The sequence below is a fragment of the Ranitomeya variabilis genome, chromosome 3, assembly GCF_051348905.1.
Source record: "Ranitomeya variabilis isolate aRanVar5 chromosome 3, aRanVar5.hap1, whole genome shotgun sequence".
Classification (NCBI taxonomy): domain Eukaryota; kingdom Metazoa; phylum Chordata; class Amphibia; order Anura; family Dendrobatidae; genus Ranitomeya; species Ranitomeya variabilis.
The window spans coordinates 427,323,778-427,348,317 of record NC_135234.1 but is presented as its reverse complement, the minus strand read 5'-3'; the positions used below and the strand labels follow the sequence as shown (position 1 = coordinate 427,348,317).

The 24,540-nt window shown below is 40.2% G+C and overlaps 2 protein-coding genes across 2 annotated transcripts in view; one reads left to right on the top strand and one right to left on the bottom strand.

Annotated features, from left to right (window-relative positions):
* The window catches only part of TMEM132E (transmembrane protein 132E), a 663,923-nt gene that overhangs the window by 103,805 nt on the left and 535,578 nt on the right, over positions 1-24,540 (top strand). The window lies entirely within an intron of this gene.
* On the bottom strand, positions 10,667-22,870 carry LOC143817548 (uncharacterized). The gene is made up of 4 exons (XM_077299042.1): positions 21,292-22,870; positions 19,857-21,225; positions 10,913-11,056; positions 10,667-10,789 (listed from the first exon to the last, which is right to left on the bottom strand). The coding sequence occupies exons 2-4, from the start codon at positions 20,958-20,960 to the stop codon at positions 10,667-10,669; spliced, it is 1,371 nt and encodes a 456-aa protein (XP_077155157.1). The 5' UTR covers positions 20,961-21,225; positions 21,292-22,870.

The following is a 24,540-nucleotide window of genomic DNA, read 5'->3' as shown; positions in this document are numbered from 1 at the left end:
CCAAATCATCCAGCTACATAGGTTGCTGCTATATTGGCCCTGTATTATCGCTGCCAAAGATTCCCAAGCTCTCCTAAGTAGTCCATCTGCCTTGTGATCCATTGGTTCCTTTAGTGCGGAGGAGTACTCAAATGGAATTGCTGTCTTCTTCGCCACTTTGGCCAATGGCACATCTATCTTGGGTACTTCATCCCAAACTTTTATATCCTCTGGATTAAAAGGCAAACCGAGCCGAAAGTCTCTAGGTACCACTAGCCTATTCTCTGCTTCCTGCCACTCTTCTAAGATCATGGAGCGGATGTGGTTATTAACCAGTAAAACTCTAGCGACCTGAGCACGCGGACTGCCAAACATTTCATCCTGAATAGAGACTTCATGGAACTGCATCATGGAATAGGGCATCATGGAACTGCATAGTGTTTCGTACTGCATGTAGGAGCTCATCCGTATCCGCTGCTGAGAAGAGATATTTTTCCTCCTTCCTACTGAGTCTTCTCTTTCTTCCTGATCCGAATCCTCGGAAACATCATCATCTGAGGATGTGCTGGATTCTCTAAGTCTCTTTCGCGATCTTTGCGGTTCTGTCTGTCTGGTCTGACGGAGATTCAGACTTAAGATTGACACCTGAGCCTCCTGCCTTCTCATTGCCCTCATGTTGGTCATTATTATTATTATTATTATTTATTATTATAGCGCCATTTATTCCATGGCGCTTTACATGTGAGGAGGGGTATACATAATAAAATCAGGTACAATAATCTTGAACAATACAAGTCACAACTGGTAGAGGAGTAGAGAGGACCCTGCCCGCGAGGGCTCACAATCTACAATGGATGGGTGAGGATACAGTAGGTAAGGATCATTACCTACTGGTCATTAATGAAGTTTGCTCTTCGCCAACGATTTCAAACATGCAGGTTTTGCAGAGTGGCTTCCGCCTGTTCTCTGGCAATTTAGCTGCGCAAATGGGACATTTATTTTTCAAAGATTTCTTCTTTTCAGCTGTGGGGGTGGTTGGCTCTCCCTACAATACACAGAGATCCTAGTATTATCTCCGAGTGAATAGGGGATTAAAAGTGGCATTGTGGTATGGCTTTTGAGTAGCCTACTCATGTGCCCCTGGCTTTGTTCTGGACCTTCAGGTTTGCGTGTATCCTTCATCTTACAAAGCACACTAGCCAAGTGCTCCTTACTCAGGATGGCCGGCGGCATATATTGCAATTTCCCCAATTATATGCAATTTACCTGGTTGATCTTGCTCATCCTCGACCGCGCCCCGGGCGGGATGACCATGCTTGAAAGGGCCTCTCCTGAGGCTGGTGCCGCTGCTGAGATCTGCCTCTGGCAGACAGGAATCCCGAACAGTGCAGCCGTGGCACCCAGAAGTTATGCGGCCGTCACGGCCAGAAGTGACGTGGCCGGAAGTGACACGGCTGCCGCACACAGCTCAGCAACGTGGCACCCCGGTCCGAGATCCCCCAGAGCGGAGGAAGCGGATCTGACCCCAGGAGCAGCTCTACGCTGGGGAAGCTGAGGGACCCCCCATCGCAGGTATCAGTGGCAGATGTCTTGCGGTGGGAAGGGAAAGGCTGGGCCCCTCAATCCTCACCATCTGCATAGCACCGTCCGAGGATACGCTTGCTGTTCCTATCCGCAGTGGGACAGGAAAAACACTGGTGGGTGGTAAGGGGAGGGTCCTTTTAACTGCTTGTTGTTCCTGTCCCACTGAGGGTAAGAAGGACGCCCTCCAATGGTAAAATGTTTTTTGTGATAAGAGAAATCACAAAGAATCTTGTTTGCCGTTACTGTTGATTTCTGCAAAGTTTTCTGAAATTACAATGAGCACATAAATATTTTCTTAAAAAAAAAATTGACGCTGCCTAGACCTAACTAATATAAAGACTGTCGGACCTCTACAATTCAACTCTGATGGTCATGAATATTAAAACTCTGAAAAGCCCTTTGAATGTGAAAAATACTGTTGACCAATTGAACACATTAAAAAATGTCATGAAATTCATGTAATTTTCTATTTGAAGATAATAAAATGGTAAATTTTGGCTATACATAGTAGACTATCACTATTGCTAAATTCAAGCTTTGTAAAGTTTGAACGTTTAATCATTGTCTTTATACTATACTTTTAGCTGTGACTTTGTAGACTACAAAAGAAATGCTTTCTCCATATGCAGAAATAGAAAGTTGATGGTTTCCCTTTTCAAAATGTATATGGCTTTTTCATTTGTATGTTTTCCTGATCTGAAATGATTTCAATTATACATTCTTTTGTAAAGAAATCACTGTTTGACATGCACTTAGTGATTTGACGTGCTCTTTATACACCTCATGTATAGCACTAGGTGTGCTCCATTTATAGCTATTAGTACCAGAATGATACAATGTGTGGCACATATGTTATTATTATGTGTCTAGTCCTGCTCTGCAGAATAGTTATCAAAAGAAATATAGTAAACTCTTGGAGGATTTATTGTATATTTTGCCAGCTCTTTAAGTAACATCATTCAGAATTTTAAGCCCTACCCCCATGCACAATAGATAGCTGTCAAGCAAACAATTTTCCAACAACTATTTCACCCAATTCTTTTATGCACAGAAATGCTTGGCTCAGCCAAGAGATGCTATCAGACAGATCTGGCGGTGACTTATCCCCTGGAGAACAAAAGGACTCGCTGTTGGAAAATCAACAAGCCAGAATCTGAAGGGGTTCAATAGACAACAATTTGTCTTTCCAGATAGGTGCAATGGTGGGTTTTATTTTAAAGAGCAATCCAGAATGATAATGTTTTGGTTAACAATAGACCTTCGTCAGTATACAGATTGTGTTCTCCTGCATTTTACTAGTGGTAGATGCCGCAGCATCACACAAGCGTTGAGCTCCAAGCAGTCTCAACATAGCAATCTGTGTACTGACGAAGGTCTATTGCTGATCGAAACATTAGTTACCATTCTTAATTGCTTTTTATAATAAAGCTCACCATTGCACCTATCTGCAGTGCCAAATTTTTGTCTACTTATCTATTGGACAGGATCTTATTTGTGGACCCATCTACAGAAGTGACGTGCCTATCTTCCATACTTTGAACAGGTTGGCCAGATTTTTTTGTTAGTTCAGCTTTTCCCACATACTACACAGCACTTCTATCCAAAAACTGACTGATGATAGATGATCATGTGACCAGATCAGTACATCAGTCTCCTCCAATAGTAAAGCAGCTTTACCATGTGAAGTATTTAACAATTGGAGGATGCTAAGGGACTGGACTGATCGGGTCCCATATCTCTGGTACCGTATGGTGGATTTAAGAGACTAAAAATAGAACACTGAGGCCATTTTTGAATTGGTGTTAGTTCCTTTTTAAAAAGGAAGGGCACATCAGGTCTCAGTTTTGAGTTTCAGAATTGACATTTCCATTGTTCTGCTCTAGGAGCAAAACAAATATCTTATATGCTGGGCAAGAGTGGCATCAAATGTACCTAATTGACCATAATAGAAGCCAATTGGTTTTCATCATGGCCATTCAGGCATTTTACTACCATTTTAATCAGTATTTTTGACTGCTTATTAGGTTACTATGGCACAGATTATATTAAATGCTACATTTATACCTCATATGATTATTAGAATGACATTTTGGGTCCTGGTTTTTCCTCACAAGATATTTTATTCTTTTAGACTTTTGCCTAGTTTTATGTTCTTTCATTTTAGTCATTTCAGGAGTCAACGCAAGTGATCTTAGTGAAACTATAAACCATTAAAATCATTCTCTCTCTAGTAATGTATTAGAAGGATCAATATGCTGGTACTTCTGTGCACAAAATGCATGATTATATTCTTCTCACACCTGTGTGTTTCATTGCTTCATTGTACTTTACTTCATCTGGGGTGGTGAGACCTCTAACTGTTAATTTATGGCCATTTTCCAACCTTGCAGTCACATTTCTATGATGATGATAATAATAAATGTGTCACTAACGTGTAAAATAGCTAGATCATGTGGATTTGTCATGAGTAGTAAGGAAATGGTTTATAGATAACAGGATTTTACAGTAAATGCCTTTGCCGATTATACGGAGCAGAAATGCGGAGGGAGATTTGACAATTTTGGCTCAAATTAATGCATTGCCGGCTTTTATTGTATCTATCTATCTAAAATATATATATATGTTTTGAAGACTATTTCCTTTGAAAGCGATGTGTAAATGACAGAGTAGCTCTATAAAAACTCATGATAAAACGCGTTGCAATCGGATAGCAATCACACTGCATTCGGATGTAAATCAGATGCTAAGTGTTAAAAATTGGATTGTGCTCGCATGGCACTTCCATGATACTTGCATTACACTCGTGTGACTTTCGGCAGTGAGAATCGGATCGATTTTTTTTTTATAGGTTTAGTGTGACTCAAGCCTTTGGCAGAAGATGCAATACATTGTTTTAGTGCTGCATGCGCTGTGATGGTTTAGAGCTTATTGGCATGTGAGAAACTTTTCCTTGCACCACCCCTTGGTTTACTTAATTTAAACCAATATTTTGCACTGAAAACTTAATATGCCTTGAAACAATCTGGTGCTTTTTACATCTGGACTCAGCCAAGCTCATTTTTCTAGATCTAGTTAGATATTAAAAAAAGTATCAAAACAAATAACATGAAATTTGCACCATTTTTACCACATTTTAAGCTAATATTCTCGTGCAGTTGAACTAGTAAATTTGTCCCATATTTTAATATTTTGCTTCTGTATACTTTAATACCATTCCATCATCAATTGACTTGCTTTCACAAAAAGTTCTGTTCCACAACTTTTCTCACCCATTCCCATTGTAGATTCAATACCCGCAATTTTCTTTTTTTCCCTCTGTGTTAGGTAAAAAAAATGCTGAAACCAGACATTACATTTGTTTTAAGTAAATTATTTGGAAATTCTCTATAACAGATATAGCAAGTGCCAAAATATATTTGTTTGGGGCTTACAACATCTATACTATGGTGATTTTTCCAAAAAACATCATGTTTTTGAACCATACTTTTTTGTGGCATTTTTTCTTCTGCATTATGTTATAATCTACCTATTATACAACAAATTGCACTCTGTACTGTTTGGTCCGCTCCAATTTTTTATTGACACTTCTCCTGGAGAGACCATGTCATTCCATATGCAGTTGCTTTTATACTTTTCTTGTTTCATAGGCCAAGCTGTTTCGCTGAGTATTTCAAGCTGGTATATGGCACTGCAACTACCGTACTTACCAAGGTCAAGAAGAAGTAGTGAGGAGGACCTGTGAAATGTACCATTTCATATTTTCATATAGCTTCCTCTTACCATAAATGTCTTGGCTGGGAATAGGACAGCACAATAATTTGTAGGACATCTGCTGTAACATAGCGCTTAGGGTTGAGCGAAACAGATCAGCACTTTTCAAAAGTCGCCGACTTTTAGCAATGTCGGGTTCCGTGAAACCCGACCCGATCCCACTCTGGGATGGGATTTAGTTTTATATATATATATATATATATATATATATATATATATATATATATATATATATATATATATATATACATATATATATATCATAGAGACACATATATATATATATATATATATTTATATTTACTTCAGCGCGATAATGTTGAAAAGCCAGTAATTCAATTGCCGGCTTTTCATTTCTCCTGCCTAAACCCGACATGATATGAGACATGGTTTACATACAGTAAACCATGTCATATCCCCCTTTTTTTTTGCATATTCCACACTACTAATGTTAGTAGTGTGTATGTGCAAAATTTCGGCGCTGTAGCTATTAAATTTAAGGGTTAAATCGCGGAAAAAATTGGCGTGGGCTCCCACGCAATTTTCTCTGCCAGAGCGGTAAAGCCAGTGACTGAGGGCAGATATTAATAGCCAGGAGAGGGTCTATGGTTATTGGCCCCCCCGTGGCTAAAAACATCTGCCCCCAGCCACCCCAGAAAAGGCACATCTGGAAGATGCGCCTATTCTGGCACTTGGCCACTCTCTTCCCACTCCTGTGTAGCGGTGGGATATGGGGTAATGAAGGGTTAATACCACCTTGCTATTGTAAGGTGACATTAAGCCAGATTAATAATGGAGAGGCGTCAATCCTGACACCTATCCATTATTAATCCAATTGTATGAAAGGGTTAAAAAACACACACACACATGATTAAAAAGTATTTTAATGAAATAAACACACAGGTTGTTTTAATATTTTATTGCTCTCTCAATCCAACTGAAGACCCTCGCTTGGAAAAGTAATAAACCAACAATATACATACCCTGTGATGAACTGTCACGTCCCACGAGGTAAATCCATCTGAAGGGGTTAAAATAGTTTACAGGCAGGAGCTCTGCTATAATGCAGCTGTGCTCGTGCCTGTAAACCCCGGCGAATGAAGGAAATGTAGGTCAATGACCTATAGTTACCTTCAGTCGCGGTGATGCGCCCCCTGGTGGATGTCCTCATATGACCTGGAGCGTGGGAAAAGGTTCCCAGGCTGCAGTTCATGAGGACATCCACCAGGGGGTGCATCACCGTGACTGAAGGTAACTATAGGTCGTAGGTCATAGGCCGAAATTTTGCACATACACACTACTAACATTAGTAGTGTGGAATATGCAAAAAAAAGGGGGATATGACATGGTTTACTGTATGTAAACCATGTCTCATATCATGTCGGGTTTAGGCAGGAGAAATGAAAAGCCGGCAATTGAATTACCGGCTTTTCAACATTATCGCGCTGAAGCAAATATTAAAAAAGTATGCTTCCCCATTGAATTGCATTGGATTTCGAGTTTTGGTCGATCCCCGACCCCGACTTTTCAATAAGATCGGCCGATTTCACTCGACCCGACTTTTGAGAAAGTCAGGTTTTGTGAAACCCGACTCGATCTCAAAAAATGAAAAGTCGCTCAACCCTAATAGCGCTCTAGTGCAATGGCTCCGATAAAAAAAGATAAGAAAATAAATAAAAAACATCCCATGTTGGAATGACAGTTTTATTGCATGCTGTGAAAAAAAATTCTGAATCTGGACAAACCATTTTTTACAAGTTATAGATGCATCAAAAACTCATGTGGCTTACTCAACGTAATTTTTCATATTTGCCACCACGGTCTGTTAAAATTTCCAGAACAATCGGTGCATATTGCCAAAGATTTGATTTTTTACGTTCATTTTCAAGTCCAAGTAATAAAGTATTTTATCTTGCTGTAGTCTCCATTGATGTGATTTGTCTGGCGATTTTGCTGGGGATAAGAGCACTTGCCTTGTCTCTGTCACTAGATCAGCCACGTAGTGCATATTACAGTCATACAATGGCCACTCCCTCTTGCTAGCAAATGAAGTAGATTAATAGAACAATCTCAGCAAGGGCAGACAGTTCCCGCAGAGATGCTTCGATTACTTTGTTTTGTTGGCAGCACAATACACATAGGCTAGCTCTTCAGTGCAATGTTAACAAGCAGCACTATTGTTTTCCTGAGTAAGATGGACAAAGTCAACAGGGCATCAAACGCTAGCCAAGTGCCAGTCTCCGCAGCTCTAGGCATACTTGATGTGCGCCCAAGCTTTCATTTTTTTTAATCAATTTGTTGTCATCATTCCGGTAGTTCATAGAGACCAGAGGAATTTTTAGGTAGATTTGAAAAGGGATAGATCTGTATTGTAAGATTACATATACGTAGAGGAGGATTTCAAGTGAAGTGTTTTTGATATGTCTTTGAGCTTGGATGAGAGGTGCCAATTTCTGTCCCACTGAGATCTCGCAATCTACGGAACAGTGACTGAGGGTGGAGGCAAAAATGCTGACTGTGAGGCTGTAATGTGTTTGTGCCAGCAGAACGCGTGGAGGTGAATGAGAAATGACGGTGTTTCTATCTAAGGATCAGACTTGCTGCTCACCCCCTCTAGCTCCGAAACAAGAACACATAGCAGAAGACAAATAGCCGTACACTGCTGAGAATCGAGCAACAAGGACTGGGCAATGAGCGTCTCATATCTTGCATCTAGATGGACTGATATGGGAGAATGTGCTGTGACAATGAGCTGTAATAGGCCCTCTAACAGAAATGGGCTAGTGCTGGCAGGGCCGTGTGCATGCCAGACAGATTGATAAGGCAGAGGTGAGACAACTAAATGCATACCTTAAAATTACATTGTCAGTGCGGTACAAGAGGTTTCATGCATTAAAGCTAGTAAAAATCTACCACTACATCTAAATGCACTTTACACGTCAGCATGTCATACTGCATTTAAAAAAGCATTTTATAGACACATCCTGCAAATGAAAGCATTTTGCTCTTAATGGTTTACTGAGTGTTATCCGCCTACAAAATATCTCCAGCATAGCTTAAATAAAATCTAAAAGCCTCGACCTGTCATGAAAACACCATGATGCTCACCGGTTGGTATCCAGAGGTGTTTAAACCATATTCCAAACCTTTTTCCTTATTGCTGACTTTTATAGTAAATGTACCAAAGTTTCGCAGTCTACTAAAAGGCTTCAATTTAGAAACAAGTCAATAAATCCTAACAGTCACACAGTGAGAGATTCCCTGTTAACAAAGGGAAAGGTAATGTGCCCAGTTGTCTAGGAGGGATAGCAAATGCAAAATTCAGGGTTTTAAGTAAAGATGCCCCAAAATTTATATTGTATGAGGACTATAAGAGTTTTTTTGAAACAATGTGTCAGGAGAGATCATATACCCCCTCTTTTAAACAATTAACACAAAATTAGATACAGTATATTAATGTCCTGAGGGGGTACAAATTGCAGAATCAGGATATAGATGTACATCATTGCAATGGCTAACTATGATTCAAGCAGGTTTAATTTTAGGGAGGAAGAAAATGAATTGTTGTCAGAAAGCCTTTATAATTTTTTTGGCCCCTAAAGTGAATATCTTTTGCATCATCAGTACAGCCCATCACTATAAAATAGTGTGCCACCAGATGTGTGGCTGCCGTAGCTGTGCAGTAGCAGTGACAGCGACAGAATGTGCCGTGCCTGCTTGTCCTATTGTGTGATGCTGTGTGATGTCTGACAATGTAGGGCAAGTAATGGTGGTACAATGGCAGTAGCAGTAAAGTTTGTCTTTATAAACACAGAGGGCAGGCAGCCACAAGATGTGTAGTGAGGGTGGCTGTATAATGGTAGTAGCTGAAGCCACATGGTAGAGCAATTAGACAGGAAAGAACATATCTGGCAATGTAGGACCAGCAGTGGCAGCCCAAGCAGTAGCAGCAGTACAGTATAAATGACATGATGGACAGGGAGTAGATGCCCAGCACTACTAGGGCCGTCAACACTGGTGTCAGCAGAAGCGTGTAGATGGTAGATAGCAGACAGTCAGGCTGGCAGATGATATGGCCAATTTAAGCATAGGCATCAGCTGTAGATGAATGAAAGTCAACACTTATCCATGCCTAATTCATTTTGACAGATGTAAGGTCCACTTAGGTGTTACAATGCCACCGGCTGTGCTGAATACCCTTTTTAACATTACTTTGGAGGCTGGATATGAGAGTATGCTGAAAGTAAACTCTGCCAATACTTGCCACTGGTCCAATCTGCTGACCCAGAAGGCCATGGGAACAAGACTCAGTGTATGCACAGGACATAGTCTAGGTACAATTAAACCTGGCTATTTAGCTGGTGTATTTGTGTTTGCTGAAGCATCAGGTTTTTGCAATTTCAGATAAATATCTGATTCACTAAATTATAAATACTGTAGTTAATGGTGCTGCCTTGGCTGCTTTTCTAGACCTTATGCCGGGTCTGTGGGGATTGCAGAAGGGACTGGTAGACAGTCATACAATTGGCAGGCATCCACTCAGTTAAAGCTTTTCAGAGCAGGTAGCACAGTTTATCCTAATAATAAGTCAATTTGGACTACCATAAGTCAAGAGAACTACCTACATTCTGCTACACGTGAGAAGAGAGAAGGTATCCCATTCTTCTAGAAATAATGGTGGCTCGATATCTTCCAGCAAGGCAGAGAGCACACTATCAGTTTTTGAAAGCCAGCTGACCCTGCAGGCTGGTATGGCAGGGAATGCACCACGAGCAATATCACCAGGTGAGAAGTTAGTTGGTAAATATTTGAATGACTGGGAGAATACTCTGGTTTCCTCAACTCTCAATCAGGGATGTATATTTGGCAGTGCGATGAGAAGGAAGAGGACACATACTGTACTTAGAGTACAACAAGAAGTAGTGGTGAATGACAATGATGATACTGATGATGACACTAACCAGGTAGTACCCTGGAAGGCACAAACATAACTATAATGAAAAGGGAAGGGAACAACTTCCAGCTTGATCTGATATCCAGCCACCTTTTCTCAAATGAGCAAGTGATGTTTCTTCATGGGCTGATGGAGAGTCATAGTTCCTAGTCTATGCAACCCATGATATAAACAGCTTGTTTTCCTTTTGCGAAGCCTGAAGAATGCCAAAAAAGTGTCCAGTGGCAACATGCAAGAGAACTCCCAAATAGGAGATGCCCCCACATCCAACTCACAACCACTGTTCACAGTCATGTAGGCGTTATTTAGCCTCCTCCCCAAACAGCACTTGCTTCAGAGCTGACCTCAGAGCAAGCTCATTTTGCCACAGAGGATCTTTTAGCTGTATGGTACATGGACTGTTTCACTGTGGCCAACGTCCTGTTCCTCTGATGATATCATCTCCTCAGCATGCTTATCTGGCTCCCAGGTCTTGTCAACCACAGAATAATCATTGTGATTCTGGATTCAGATAATAGTTGACTCCGTGGGGGAAATAGCATAAGTTCCTTGTCCCCCCGCCAAGCCTGATTCCCCCCTCGACACCTTATACTCATGGCTTGCATAACCAGTAACACAGCTTACCATTAAAATTGGGTCCTCCAACTCATCCAGCCCAATTTCCTCCAAATATATAGACTCATTGTTCATCTCTTCCATTAACACATCTGGAAAAAGTTGCTGTTGTGTAGTTTCTTCCAAAGCCCTGGAATGATGTTTGTTAGAGATCTAAAGGGCAAAACAAAAACCGGTATCGTTAATGGATCTTCCACTCTGTATAGTATTAAGTTATACCATGGTAGAAGAGATGGACTGTGCAAAACACTGACTCAAGCTGATGATGTTTGTGCCAAAGGCTACATCATCCTGCTGTGACTGAGATGAGCAATGTGATATACAGTTGAAACCAGAAGTTTGCATACACTATATAAAAAGACACATAAGCATGTTTTTCTCAATATCTGACATGAAATTAGAATAAACCTTTCACAAGCTTCTCACAATAGTTGGTTGGAATTTGGGCCCATTCCTCCTGACAAAACTGGTGTAACTGATCCAGGTTTGTAGGTCGCCTTGCTCGCACCTGCCTTTTCAGCTGTGCCCATAAATTTTCAATAGGATTGAGATCAGTGTTTTGTAATGGCCACTCTAAAACATTGACTTTGTTATCCTTAAGCCACAGTGCTACAATTTTGGCAGTATTGTTCTGGCCACTGTCCATTTGGAAGACCCATTTTCGCCCAAGCTTTAACTTCCTGGCTGATGTCTTGAGATGTTGCTTCAGTATTGCCACAAAATCTTCTATTCTTAAGATGCCATCTATTTTGTTAAGTGCACCAGTCCCTCCTACAGCGAAACAACTCCACAACATGATGCTGCCACCCCCCACCCCCCGTTTCACAGTTGGGATGGTGTTCTTAGGCTTCCAAGCTTCTCCATTTTCCTCCAAACATAATGATGGCCATTATACCCAAAAAGTTCAATTTTAGTTTCATCAGACCACAGGACATGTTTCCAAAAATTAAGGTCTTTGTTCCGGTGTGCATTTGCAAACATTAATATGGCTTTTTATATTTTTTTGAGTAATGTCTTCTTCCTGGCAGAGTGGCCTTTCAGCCCATGTTGATACAGTACCCATTTCACTGTGGATATTTACACAATCTTACCAGCTTCCGCTATCATCTTCACAAGGTCTTTCGCTTTTGTCCTTGGGTTAATATGTGTTGTGAATTCCATTCTCGGACTCCCTCCTGTGGTCATGAATGGTACTTTGGTTAGTACCGCTCTTGGACTCCCTCTGGTGGCTTCGAGCGGAACTGCTGGTCACTGAGGTTGGCTTTATCAGCTGCTCTCGTTTATTGCTATGCAGGCTTCCCTATTTAACTCCACTCAGATCGTTACTTCATGCCAGCTGTCAATGTTTCAGTATTGGTTCAGATCTCTCTTGGACTTCTCTGAGGACCTGTCTACTCCAGCAGAAGCTAAGTCTTTGCTAGTTCATTTCTTGTTACTGCTTCCTGAATATATTTCTTAGTACTGCTAATTTCTAGTCCAGCTTGCTATCATGATATTCCCTTGCTAGCTGGAAGCTCTGGGGGTGCAGAGTGGCACCTCCACACCGTGAGTCGGTGTGGGGAGTCTTTTTGCTTACTCTGCGTGGTTTTTTGTAGTCTTTTGTGCTGACCGCATAGTTCCCTTTTCTATCCTCTGACTATTTAGTGAAGTCTGGCCTCCTTTGCTAAAACCTGTTTCATTCCTGTGTTTGTGACTTTCCTCTTAACTCACAGTCAATATATGTGGGGGTCTGCCTTTACCTTTGGGGAATTTCTCTGAGGCAAGGTAAGGCTTCTATTTCTATCTTTAGGTGTAGTTAGCTCTTAGGCTGTGAAGAGGCGTCTAGGGAGAGTTAGGTATGCTCCACGGCTATTTCTAGTGTGTGTGATAGGAGTAGGGTTTGAGGTCAGCAGAGTTCCCACTTCCCCAGAGCTAGTTCCGATTTTGAGTTTACTCATCAGGTCATTCCGGGTGCTCCTAACCACCAGGTCCATAACAAATATGCACTTGTTGGACCAAAGCACTTTCTTCTCTGGGACACAGAACCCATCTCCTTCCTGAGCAGTATGATGGCTGGACATTCTCATCTTGTTTATACTTGCCTATGACTTTCCCATGATGCTACGCAAAGAAGCAGACGGTTTCAGGTGTGCATTAAAACACATCAACAGGCGTGTCTCTAACTCAGATGTTGCCAAAAAAAATCAGAAGCTTCCAAACACATGACATCATCAAAAGGGCAGTCCAGAATTTAAAGGCATAGTAATCTTAGTGCTTGTAAACTTTCGACTTTGTAGTAAGTAATAAAAATGCCCTAAACATTCTCTCTCTCTCTCTCTCTCTCTCTCATTATTCTGGCATTTGTCAAATATTAATAATTATGGTAATCCAAATTGAGCTAAAACAGGAAAGATTTATTCTGATTTCATGTCAGATATTGAGAAAACATGCATTTGTGTATTTCATATAGTGTATGTAAACTTCTGGTTTCAACTGTATATACTGTATTATTAGACCTAATGCTTTCTATCCACTAACACACTTGATAGTGTCAAAGTAGGCCAATTGTGACCTGAGTTGCATGCTACATCTAATGGGACAGTTTCTACTAGAAGTGCAAGTTGTGCTGCTGCTAGCAGCTCCCACATTTATTGCCATGGTATCTGTTTTTTTCTCTCATGGTACCAATGCTTAAGTTCTTTACCAAAGTTTGTTGCCACATCCAAATAACCCTGGAAAACATATAGAATTAACCATAAATGCAAGCTAGGTTTACATGGTGACCTAAAAGGTTAATGCAGTACGAGCCTGCTCGTGATATTAGGACGGCATATATATGTCTCCAATTTAACTATTTAAACAGGTAAATCAAAACAAACCTGCACTGGTAAATGTCTTATTTATTTTAAGAATGTGTGTTTAAATGATTTGATAAAGCAGATTCATTGCCCCTGCCTAAACTGGAACATGTGTCAACAGATGCTAGTAGGTAGGAACCCAGCCTCAAAATCTAACAACCACAGTATTGGAAGTATTGTTGCCAAATCGGAATATTCAAACAGGTATTAAAATTGTAGATTCTAAATTCCTCCAGTGTTGTCATATTCCAGAAATGCAACCTCCTTGAAGTGCTCAGAAGTAGGGTTGAGCGAAACGGGTCGGCCATTTTCAGAAGTTGCCGACTTTTGGCAAAGTCGGGTTTTATGAAATCCAACCCGACCCCTGTGTGGGGTCGGCCATGAGGTCGGCGATCTTCTGAATCTGGTATCGGAATTCCGATACCGAGTTCCGATATGTTTGTGATATCGGAAATCAGTATCTGAATCCACATTTAAGTGTAAAATAAAGAATTAAAATAAAAAATATTGATATACTCACCTCTCCGACGCAGCCTGGACCTTACCGCTGGTAACCAGCAGCCTTCTTTGCTTAAAATGAGCGCGTTCAGGGCCTTAGATGATGTCACGGCTTGTGATTGGTCGCGGGCGGCCGCCCATGTGACCGCCACGCGACCAATCACAAGCCGTGACGTAATTCTCAGGTCATAAATTCCTAGAATTAGGAATTTAGGACCTGAGAATTACGTCACGGCTTGTGATTGGTCGCGTGGCGGTCACATGGGCGGCCGCGACCAATCACAAGCCGTGACATCATCTAAGGCCCTGAACGCGCTCATTTTAAGCAAAGAAGGCTGCCGGTTACCAGCGGTAAGGTCCAGGCTGCGTCGGAGAGGTGAGTATATCAATATTTTTTATTTTAATTCTTTATTTTACACATTAATATGGATCCCAGGGCCTGAAGGAGAGTTTCTTCTCCTTCAGACCCTGGGAACCATAGTATCCCATTGCACTGCATTGGGTTTCGTGTTTCGGCCGACCCCGACCCCGACTTTTTTATAGGATCGGCCGATTTCACTCGACCCGACTTTTGAGAAAGTCGGGTTTCGTGAAACCCGACCCGATCCTATAAAAATAAAAGTCGCTCAACCCTACTCAGAAGTACAAGGTGTTCATTGCTCAGACACATGGCCTAGTTAAACAAGGCTGAAACCTGAACACCACTGAACAAGACACAGAAGTTGAAATTTCATGTCTAGGCCAAGAAATATCTGAACACAAATTAATATTATTAAAGATGAGCTACTTGGACCTTTCCAGGTTGAAGATGGACTAAAAATCAACTTCCAAACCTACTGCCAGTTTTTAGAAGACATTTTCATCAAGCAGTAGTACAGTCTGCATCTTTCAAGGAAGTTGTGATTTTTTTTATGCAAGACAAAGCTCCATCGCATTCATCGACATACTCTGCTGCTTGGCTAGCCATTAAAGGCCTTAAAGATGAAAGAATAATGGTCCCTTCCGCACTTGACCTAAACCCTATGGAGAACTTGTCAGAAATCTATTTTTGTACATTTTGAGTTGTTTGGTTATTATTCTCGCTTTAACAGATCAATATAAACAATTGAGATGAGAAAATGTATGATTTTCATTTAGTTGCATTCTAATTTTGCACCGTAATGGTTGCCCAATTAATATGAACACACAGATATTCCTCTAGGAAAGACAAATCTCAGTTTTCCTTTCATAAATAGTTATGTTTCAGGTTTATTGTTGATCAATCCAGATCAACATAAATGATGAGCGAGTATACTCGTTGTTCGGGTGATCTCTGAGTATTTGTTAGTGCTCGGATATTTATTTTTCTTGGCCTCAGCTGCATGATTTACGGCTGCTAGACAGCCTGAACATATGTGTGAATTCCCTAGCAAACAGGCATTCCTCACATGTATTCAGCCTGTCTAGCAGTTGTGAATCATGCAGCTGCAGCAACGAAAACTAAATCTCCAAGCACTAACAAATACTCGGAGACCACCCGAGTGTGCTCGCTAATCAACATCACTGTTGTTCAATAAAATGAATCTTTAAAAATACAAATTGCTTAATATTTGTGCACATATTGTACACTTTATAACATGGGAAAATAGTTTTGGTACTTTCACTAATATTTTCCTATTTTCTCTTGTAAATTGGTAGTCATCATCTCCTAATATAAAACCTGAACATTGCAGCCTCTACAGTAATTTATCAGTTTATCTTGTTTAATAAAGGCATTTAGGAGCCCAACTGTTGAACTCAACAGGTATTACTAGTGAGGTGGGTGAGCTCTCCTTAAAGAAAGTATCATTTGCAGATCATAAAGCTTTATAATCAGACAAAAGGGCATACTACTCTGTGTCAGGGTGGTTTTATAGCATGTTCTCTAAACTGAACAGCAAGTACTTCATATTCTGTTTCATTTTTAGAGTTTAGTTCCCTGCACAGATGTTTGCTAATGTGTCTTCTTGAAGGCCCTCATTTCCGTTAAGGATTCAACCTCAGCTCTTTCCAGACTTCTTTGCTGATATTTTAGTATTACGATGCATCTTCCATCCGTTCTCTAATCTTAATATTTTTGGATGAGTCATCCTTTTTTTCTTATATCTAATCTGCTTATATTTTCAAACAATATCCTTTTTGCTACTATGCATCTTTTAAAATGGCAAAACATTATGCTAATGGGCCATAATATGAGCCACCTGGAATTCATTTAACTCATCTGTATTCAGCTTTCGTTTATTGCTCCGCCTTAAAATGTAAAAGATCTTATGTCTTTTTTACAATGGCATGATGTATACTTACCTTCCATTAGCTGAGCAATGACAGGAAATGGAGTTTTCACCATGAACATGGTCTACAGGTTTTAAGGTAAAGTGGCCATAATCATTTCCATGAATGTTAAAAAATATAAACCTGGTTTTAGACAAGATGATGATCATATAGATTTCAACAGTTATGCCCCATCATGCCCGATAATTGTGTAGCCTAAATCATTAGAACGACCCAACAATATGGCATAAAATCTTCTTGAAAAATTTCTAGCTGGCTAAAAAACAATTGTTGCTTGTTACCATAATAGGTCAATGTAAATTAAAGTCATTAATTGAACAATATATTAATTCAACCAAAGGCATGCATATGCAAATGAATTTCAACCATGTAGCTTCTGATTGGTTGATGGGGTGTGGTGCCTATAGCATTCAAACAAAAAGTTTGATTAATAGCTAAGCGATGGATAAACATGTCATTTAGTACAGACACATTAGCATTTTTAGATGCCTCTCCATATCCACACTATCAATTACCTTTTGTTACTTGCAATATCTGTTTGAACACACTGAATGCCACACCATTATTTGATTATGTGACTGGCTGCACATTAACACATTTTTACATTATAATTGTTGTTACAGTGCTTGTCCGTCATTGTGTCACTTATGATGATCGTATACTCAATCACTTATACAATTCTATTCTTCATCCTATGCATGAGACATATTTGTTAGGTGCATATGACTACAATAACTTTTTTCAACTAGTGCATATTCAGTCATACATCATATAGGTCTATTTCTAAATTTTTCTGTGAAGTTAAAGATTTTGCCTGAAAATTCCCATACAGCAATGCAGATTAAATTTTATAATAGCAATAGAAGTGTCACATGTTGTAATGTTTAATTTATAATTGCATTAGTTATTATACTAATAATTATTGCATTTGTTAGCTTGGGGACACATAAATGGAAACTTTTTATGCCATATTTGGGGGTATAAATGTACAAAAATTTGCAGAATCTGTAGCTCCACCAAAATTTGGTAATTTTTTATTTTCATTTATACATTGGTTTAGTCACTTTTTTATAAAAAGTGGGCTGGGGTTATCAGAAGAGGTGTAGCTCTCTGAGGCTCAACAGATTTACTATAACTTGTTCCAGAAATTGGCAACATTTTAGCTAAAATTACTCCAACTCATAGCTGGTGTGGGTTTTGGTTTAGAGCACTGAAATCTGTAGACATAAAATAGCCGTATCCCTAATGAATACAGCGACTAAATTTTATGACCAAACCATGACCGGATAACACCAGAATACGGTTAATAAATAATACCACCTCACCATGACGAAAAACCACTATACCATGACTGGATAACTACCATACCTATTATTCATGTCATGGAATCCTGTGCACCACTTCTTCAGACCCATGATCTCTTGGGACAGCTTTCCAGTATATTACCAAGTATCCCAAAGAAACGATTTCCACAGAACAAGGTGTCTTCCTCAATAGACTTCTTTATTAGTTACAGCACATAAAAATAATCCAAAATGTTTGGGCCAAAGTCAGCCTTTATCAAGCCATACCAATGTCTGATCGCTCTTTTAATATGGATTGATAAAAGCCATCTGTGGTCGAAACACTGTAATTTTTTTGTGTTGTAACTAGTAAAAAAGTCTATTGAGGTGGACACCTGTCAACTTGAATATCTTTACTGCCATACCTATGAGTTATTCTTCATGCCATAACTGGATAGTATCATTATAGCTGTAGAATGTAAGCTCACAAGGGCAGTGTCCTCTCCCCTCTTTATCAGTCTGTAATTGTTAGTTTGCTTACTGTAAGTGATATCTGTAATTTGTATGTAACCCCTCCTCATGAACAGCACCATGGAATCAATGGTGCTATATAATAATAATATAATAATAATAATAATAATTTTTATTTATATAGCGCCAACATATTCCGCAGTGCTTTACAACTTATAGAGGGGACTTGTACAGACAATAGACATTACAGCATAACAGAAATCACAGTTCAAAACAGATAACAGGAGGAATGAGGGCCCTGCTCGCAAGCTTACAAACTATGAGGAAAAGGGGAGACATGAGAGGTGGATGGTAACAATTGCTTTAGTTATTTGGACCAGCCATAGTGTAAGGCTCGGGTGTTCATGTAAAGCTGCATGAACCAGTTAACTGCCTAAGTATGTAGCAGTGCAGACACAGAGTGCTATTAACTGCATGAAGTGTATGAGAACATGATGCGAGGAACCTGATTATGTTTTTTTTTTTTTTTTAATAGGCCACACAGGGATAGTTTGGTTAATGCATTGAGGCGGTAGGCCAATCTGAACAAATGAGTTTTTAGGGCACGCTTAAAACTGTGGGAATTGGGGATTAATCATATTAACCTAGGTAGTGCATTCCAAAGAACCGGTGCAGCACGTGTAAAGTCTTGGAGACGGGAGTGGGAGGTTCTGATTATTGAGGATGCTAACCTGAGGTCATTAGTGGAGCGGAGGGCACGAGTAGGGTGGTAGACTGAGACCAGAGAGGAGATGTAGGGTGGTGCTGAGCCATGGAGTGCTTTGTGGATGAGGGTAGTAGTTTTGTACTGGATTCTGGAGTGGATGGGTAGCCAGTGTAATGACTGGCACAAGGTAGAGGCTTCGGTGTAACGGTTGGTGAGGAATATGATCCTGGCTGCAGCATTCCATTCAAGACAGATTGGAGCGGGGAGAGTTTGGTAAGAGGGAGGCCGATTAAAAGAGAGTTACAATGGTCCAGACGAGAATGAATAAGTGAGACAGTAAGAGTTTTTGCAGAGTCAAAAGTGAGAAAAGGGCGAATTCTAGAAATGTTTTTGAGATGCAGATAAGAAGAGCGAGCCAGTGATCGGATGTGGGGGGTGAATGAAAGCTCGGAATCAAGGATGACCCCAAGACAGCGGGCATGTTGCTTTGGACTAATGGTGGAACCGCACACGGAGATGGCAATGTCAGGCAAAGGTAGGTTAGTAGAGGGAGAGAACACGAGGATTTCAGTTTTTGACAGGTTCAGTTTCAGATAGAGGGAGGACATGATGTTAGAGACAGCAGTAAGACAATCACTGGTGTTTTCTAAAAAGGTCGGCGTGATAACAGGAGTAGAAGTGTATAATTGGGTGTTGTCAGCATAGAGATGGTACTGGAAACCAAATCTACTGATTGTTTGACCAATAGAGGCGGTATACAAAGAGAAGAGGAGGGGGCCTAGGACTGATCCTTGAGGAACCCCAACAGTAAGTGGAAGGTGAGAGGAGGAGGAACCAGCAAAACATACAGTGAAGGATCGGTCAGAGAGATAGGAGGAGAACCAAGAGAGAACGGTGTCCTTGAGGCCGATGGAGCGGAGCATAGTGAGGAGGAGCTGATGATCCACAGTATCGAATGCTGCGGAGAGATCCAAGAGAATTAGCATGGAGTAGTGACCATTAGATTTAGCCGTTAGTAGGTCATTAGAGACTTTAGTGAGGGCAGTTTCAGTAGAGTGTAAAAAGCGGAAGCCAGATTGAAGAGGGTCGAGAAGAGAGTTATCTGAGAGATAGCGGGTAAGACGGGAATGGACCAGGCGTTCGAGGAGTTTAGAGATGAAGGGAAGATTAGAGACAGGTCTATAATTAGCTGCACAATTTTGGTCGAGGAAGGGTTTTTTAAGTAATGGATGTATGATGGCATGCTTAAATGAGGAGGGGAAAATACCAGAAGTGAGGGAAAGGTTGAATATTTTTGTTAGGTGAGAGGTGACAGCCGGGGAAAGGGACTGGAGGAGATGTGACGGAATGGGGTCACTGGTGCAAGTGGTCGGGCAAGAAGATGCAAGGAGCCTGCTTACTTCTTCTTCTGTAACTGGTTCAAAGTCAGAGAGTGAACTAGATGCAGTGGGGGAGGGAGGACAGTGCATGGTATGAAGAGATTGGGAGATGATTTCCTGTCGAATGTGGTCGATTTTTTCTTTGAAGTAATTGGCCAGATCATCAGCGCGGAGATCGGTGGTTGGGGCCTGCTCTCTTGGGTTGAGTAGGGACTGGAAAGTGTCAAAGAGACGTTTAGGGTTATTTGACAGTGAGGTGATGAGGGTGTTGAAATGGGTTTGTTTGGAGAGGTGAAGGGCAGAGTTGTATGTTTTTAGCATGAACTTATAATGAATGAAATCTTCGGGTAGATTAGATTTTCTCCACAGACGTTCGGCGCACCTGGAGCACCTCTGCAGGAAACGTGTTTGCAGCGTGTGCCACAGTTGTCGCCATCTGTGCCGAGTTGTTCTATGTATAGGAGGTGCAGCTACATCCAGGGCACTTTGCAGGGTTTCATTGTAATGCTTCAGAGCAGAATCAGGACATGAGATGGAGAAGATTGGGGCCAATGAGGACTGCAAGTTCTTCATAAGTTTCTGGGTGTTAATGACCTGTATGTTTCTATAAGTGTGGAAAGTGGGGGTGACCTGAGCGGGATGGCAGTTCTTGATAGGGAATGAAAGAAGGTTGTGGTCAGAGAGCGGGAGAGGGGAGTTTGTGAAGTCATCCACTGAGCACTATATAAATAAATAATAATAATTATAACATGACTGAATAACACTACCATACCTATTGTTTGTGCCATAACATAACTTGATAATATCATTATACCATGACTGGATAACACTTCCATACCTATGAGTTATCCCATACTGTAATTGGATAATATCATTATACCATGACTGGATAACACTCCCATACCTATGAATTATCTCCATACCATACTGAATTAAGAATTCTTTGTAATAATGGTCAGAGGCCAAATAGTTGATTTGCAGATTATCATCACAATGCAGAGTTGGAATAAATAAGATAAATACAGATTAAATGCAGACTAAATGCAGTTAAAAACAGAATAATTTATTACTAGTGATGAGCGAATATACTCGTTACTCGAGATTTCCCGAGCACGCTCGGGTATCCTCTGAGTATTTTTTAGTGCTCGGAGTTTTAGTTTTTAGCGCCGCAGCTGAATGATTTACATCTGTTAGCCAGCATAAGTACATGTGGGGATTCCCTATCAACCAGTCAACCCCCACATGTACTTATGCTGGGTAACAGATGTAAATCATTCAGCTGCGGCGCTAAAAACGAAAACTCCGAGCACTAAAAAATACTCGGAGGACACCCCAGCGTGCTCGAGAAATCTCTATTCACTAGTATATTCGCTCATCACCATTTATTACAGCTTGTCATGTACAGATGAAGTCTTCTCGAATTGGAGTCAAATAATTTTCCCATTTTCTTCATCTGGCCCAATCTGTCATGATCCAGAAAAATAGCAAGTGTAGGGTATCACCTCACCACAAATAAATTGATATGCAGGTAGTGATTTCAAGTACGCCAAAAACAGGATGATCCCAATCCTCCATAAGATCCAATAGTGAAGAATGTGACAACAGCGTCCATGGTAGTAAAACGTATCTTCTTCTTTATTAATATATCACATAATTCAGGGAGACAGTAACGTTTTGTCCTTACAAGAATGGTAGGTCTTTATCAAGCCATGGCGTGATGATATAGGCCTATCTATCTTGTGGGTCGAAACGTTGCTCTCTCTCTGTATATTACTAAAGAAGGAGATCATTTTTGCTACTATGGACGCTGTTGTCGCTTTCTTCATCTCAGGCTGCCGTGATGACTTCTTCTCAGCTATGACTTATCTATGCAGAGTTTGCCATGCTGACATCTCTAACTTCATATTTTTGCAGCACATGCCCACCATCTTGACGAAACCTCATCCTACTGGCATTTGTAATAATGCCATCCTGCTTTTACCATCTAATAGCATGCCTACTGAGCAGCTCAGTGCCACCACATATTGTACTGAAGTAAGAGGATGTATGTGCCCTCACTTCATAATTCATAAGATGCTGATTTTAATATTAAATAGTCTGGCTGTATAGTTGTATGAAAAAGATGTTATTTTTTTTACTTTCAGCAGGTGCCCTTCTACCACCACACATAATGCACTGCCGTAGTTACGTCCAAAGTGCTACATATGGCCTCGCCCTCAACTCAATCAAGCTTTAGAATTTCTTCCTCCATCCCTTTATCCAGATCATGCATTATTTTGATTCCACATTTTATGTTTTTTTTCACATTAGTGACTTAATAAAAAGATTTACCTACTCAATGTGTAGGGAAAGACCCACTATAGGCAAAAAAAACAACTGTGCCAATTTATCAGCCCTGTCCACTTGGATTGTTCAGAAAAATCTTTTTCAATAGCAGAAACCACTGACTGGAACAGAAAATTGCTGATATTTGTTTTCATTACAAAAGAGAAAATTTAAGAGAAGAAGAAAATGTATTTGTGCTGTGATCAGATACATGAAAAAGTTTTGGTTTCCTAAAAAGTTTCATAAAGAAGCACCAAAAATATAATAGAAAAAGTTGTATTACTGCTCTGATCATTGGAGGGTTAATTGATGAATTAACTTATCTGGAAAGGTCATCTATGAACATTCTTGATTACTTTCAGTGTATTTGTAAAGGTGAGAGAAGAACAAACCTACACAATGGACACATGCTGAGAAGCAATTTGATAGCAGTCTTGGAAGAAAATCAATGGCTCCAAATGACAGCAACAGTGAAATAATAAACTATGGCAGAAATGACTTATCATCATTGCTGCATCATCAGTTTTACGCACAGCGGGAATTTACAGTTTGTTTAACAGGCTCTGGCAAATTATGTAACTTGTGAGACCAGTTCACAGAAAGTTTTCTAACCCTCACAACAAACGCGCCAGCTCCAGTCAGTATGACACTGAGCTATAATGAAATAATTTAGCTGTCTAATCGAGTTGGGCAAAAAGATTCACAGGTCCCTGGTCCGGCTTCCACGTTTGTACTCTGTACCAGCTACACTATGGCAGTGCGAAGTTCCTCAGGCACTCGAATGCAAATACCCTGACAAGTGATCATTTGGGTTTCATGTTATTATTAAGCAACTGCTACCTCATCACATCACATGGGGCCCAGTCATTAGGCCTCAAGCGTCGTCATAATGTGCGATGTCTTGACATCATGGAATAGTAATCAGAATAGCCACCCATTCAATTGCCAGCTACACAGATAACGATGTCAAGGAGTTCCAACATGGACACCAAACCGGGGTCCTGCAAACTCATTTGTTTAACTCTATTGTCTAATTATTTTGATATTCTCACCTATTATAGGTTCTATATTTAGTGAAGTAATCAGGATTTGTTGCTGATTCTAGGCAGTAGTAGTGGATTTAGTTAATGTGGCTCAAGTCCTGTACCATCCAAATTTTGTCATCTAGTTAGGTGGCCACAGTCCCTTTTCTGTTCATTCACTCTCATTGGATCTGAAACACTTGCATCTACTGGATTCACATGGCCTATGTACAGTTTGATATATATATATATATATATATATATATATATATATATATATATATATGTATATATATATATATATATATATATATACAGCATGTGACGGTAGATTGGTGCTTTCTAGAGATCTCAATGGAATGAAAATGAGGTATTTTCACACCAATGAGATCTCTAGAAAGCCCAACATTACAGTCACATTGATAGCGTAGCAGCAAGCCACAAAACTGATGTACTGTGTTTCCACAAAACAGGAAATCCAATTTCTAAAACCACAACTGCCGGAAGGCCGATGTTACAATTGTTAGAAGGTAAAGAGTGACAGCATGCATGTAAGATTAAAGTTTCCATATAGTAAGTGGAAAAAGATTCTATTTAATGCAGGGATTTTAATGTAGGACTGTCACCCTACAATGTACACTCATGGTTATAGCTAAGGCATACATTGTAGCTACATAGATTACATGTTCTAGAAAATCTAGAAAGGAATTTAGAGAAAAAGAAGAAAATTCTTCAGATTTTCCTATAATCTCCATGATAAGCCACAGTGCAAATTTCTAGTAAAATTCCTTTCAATGCTGGCTGTA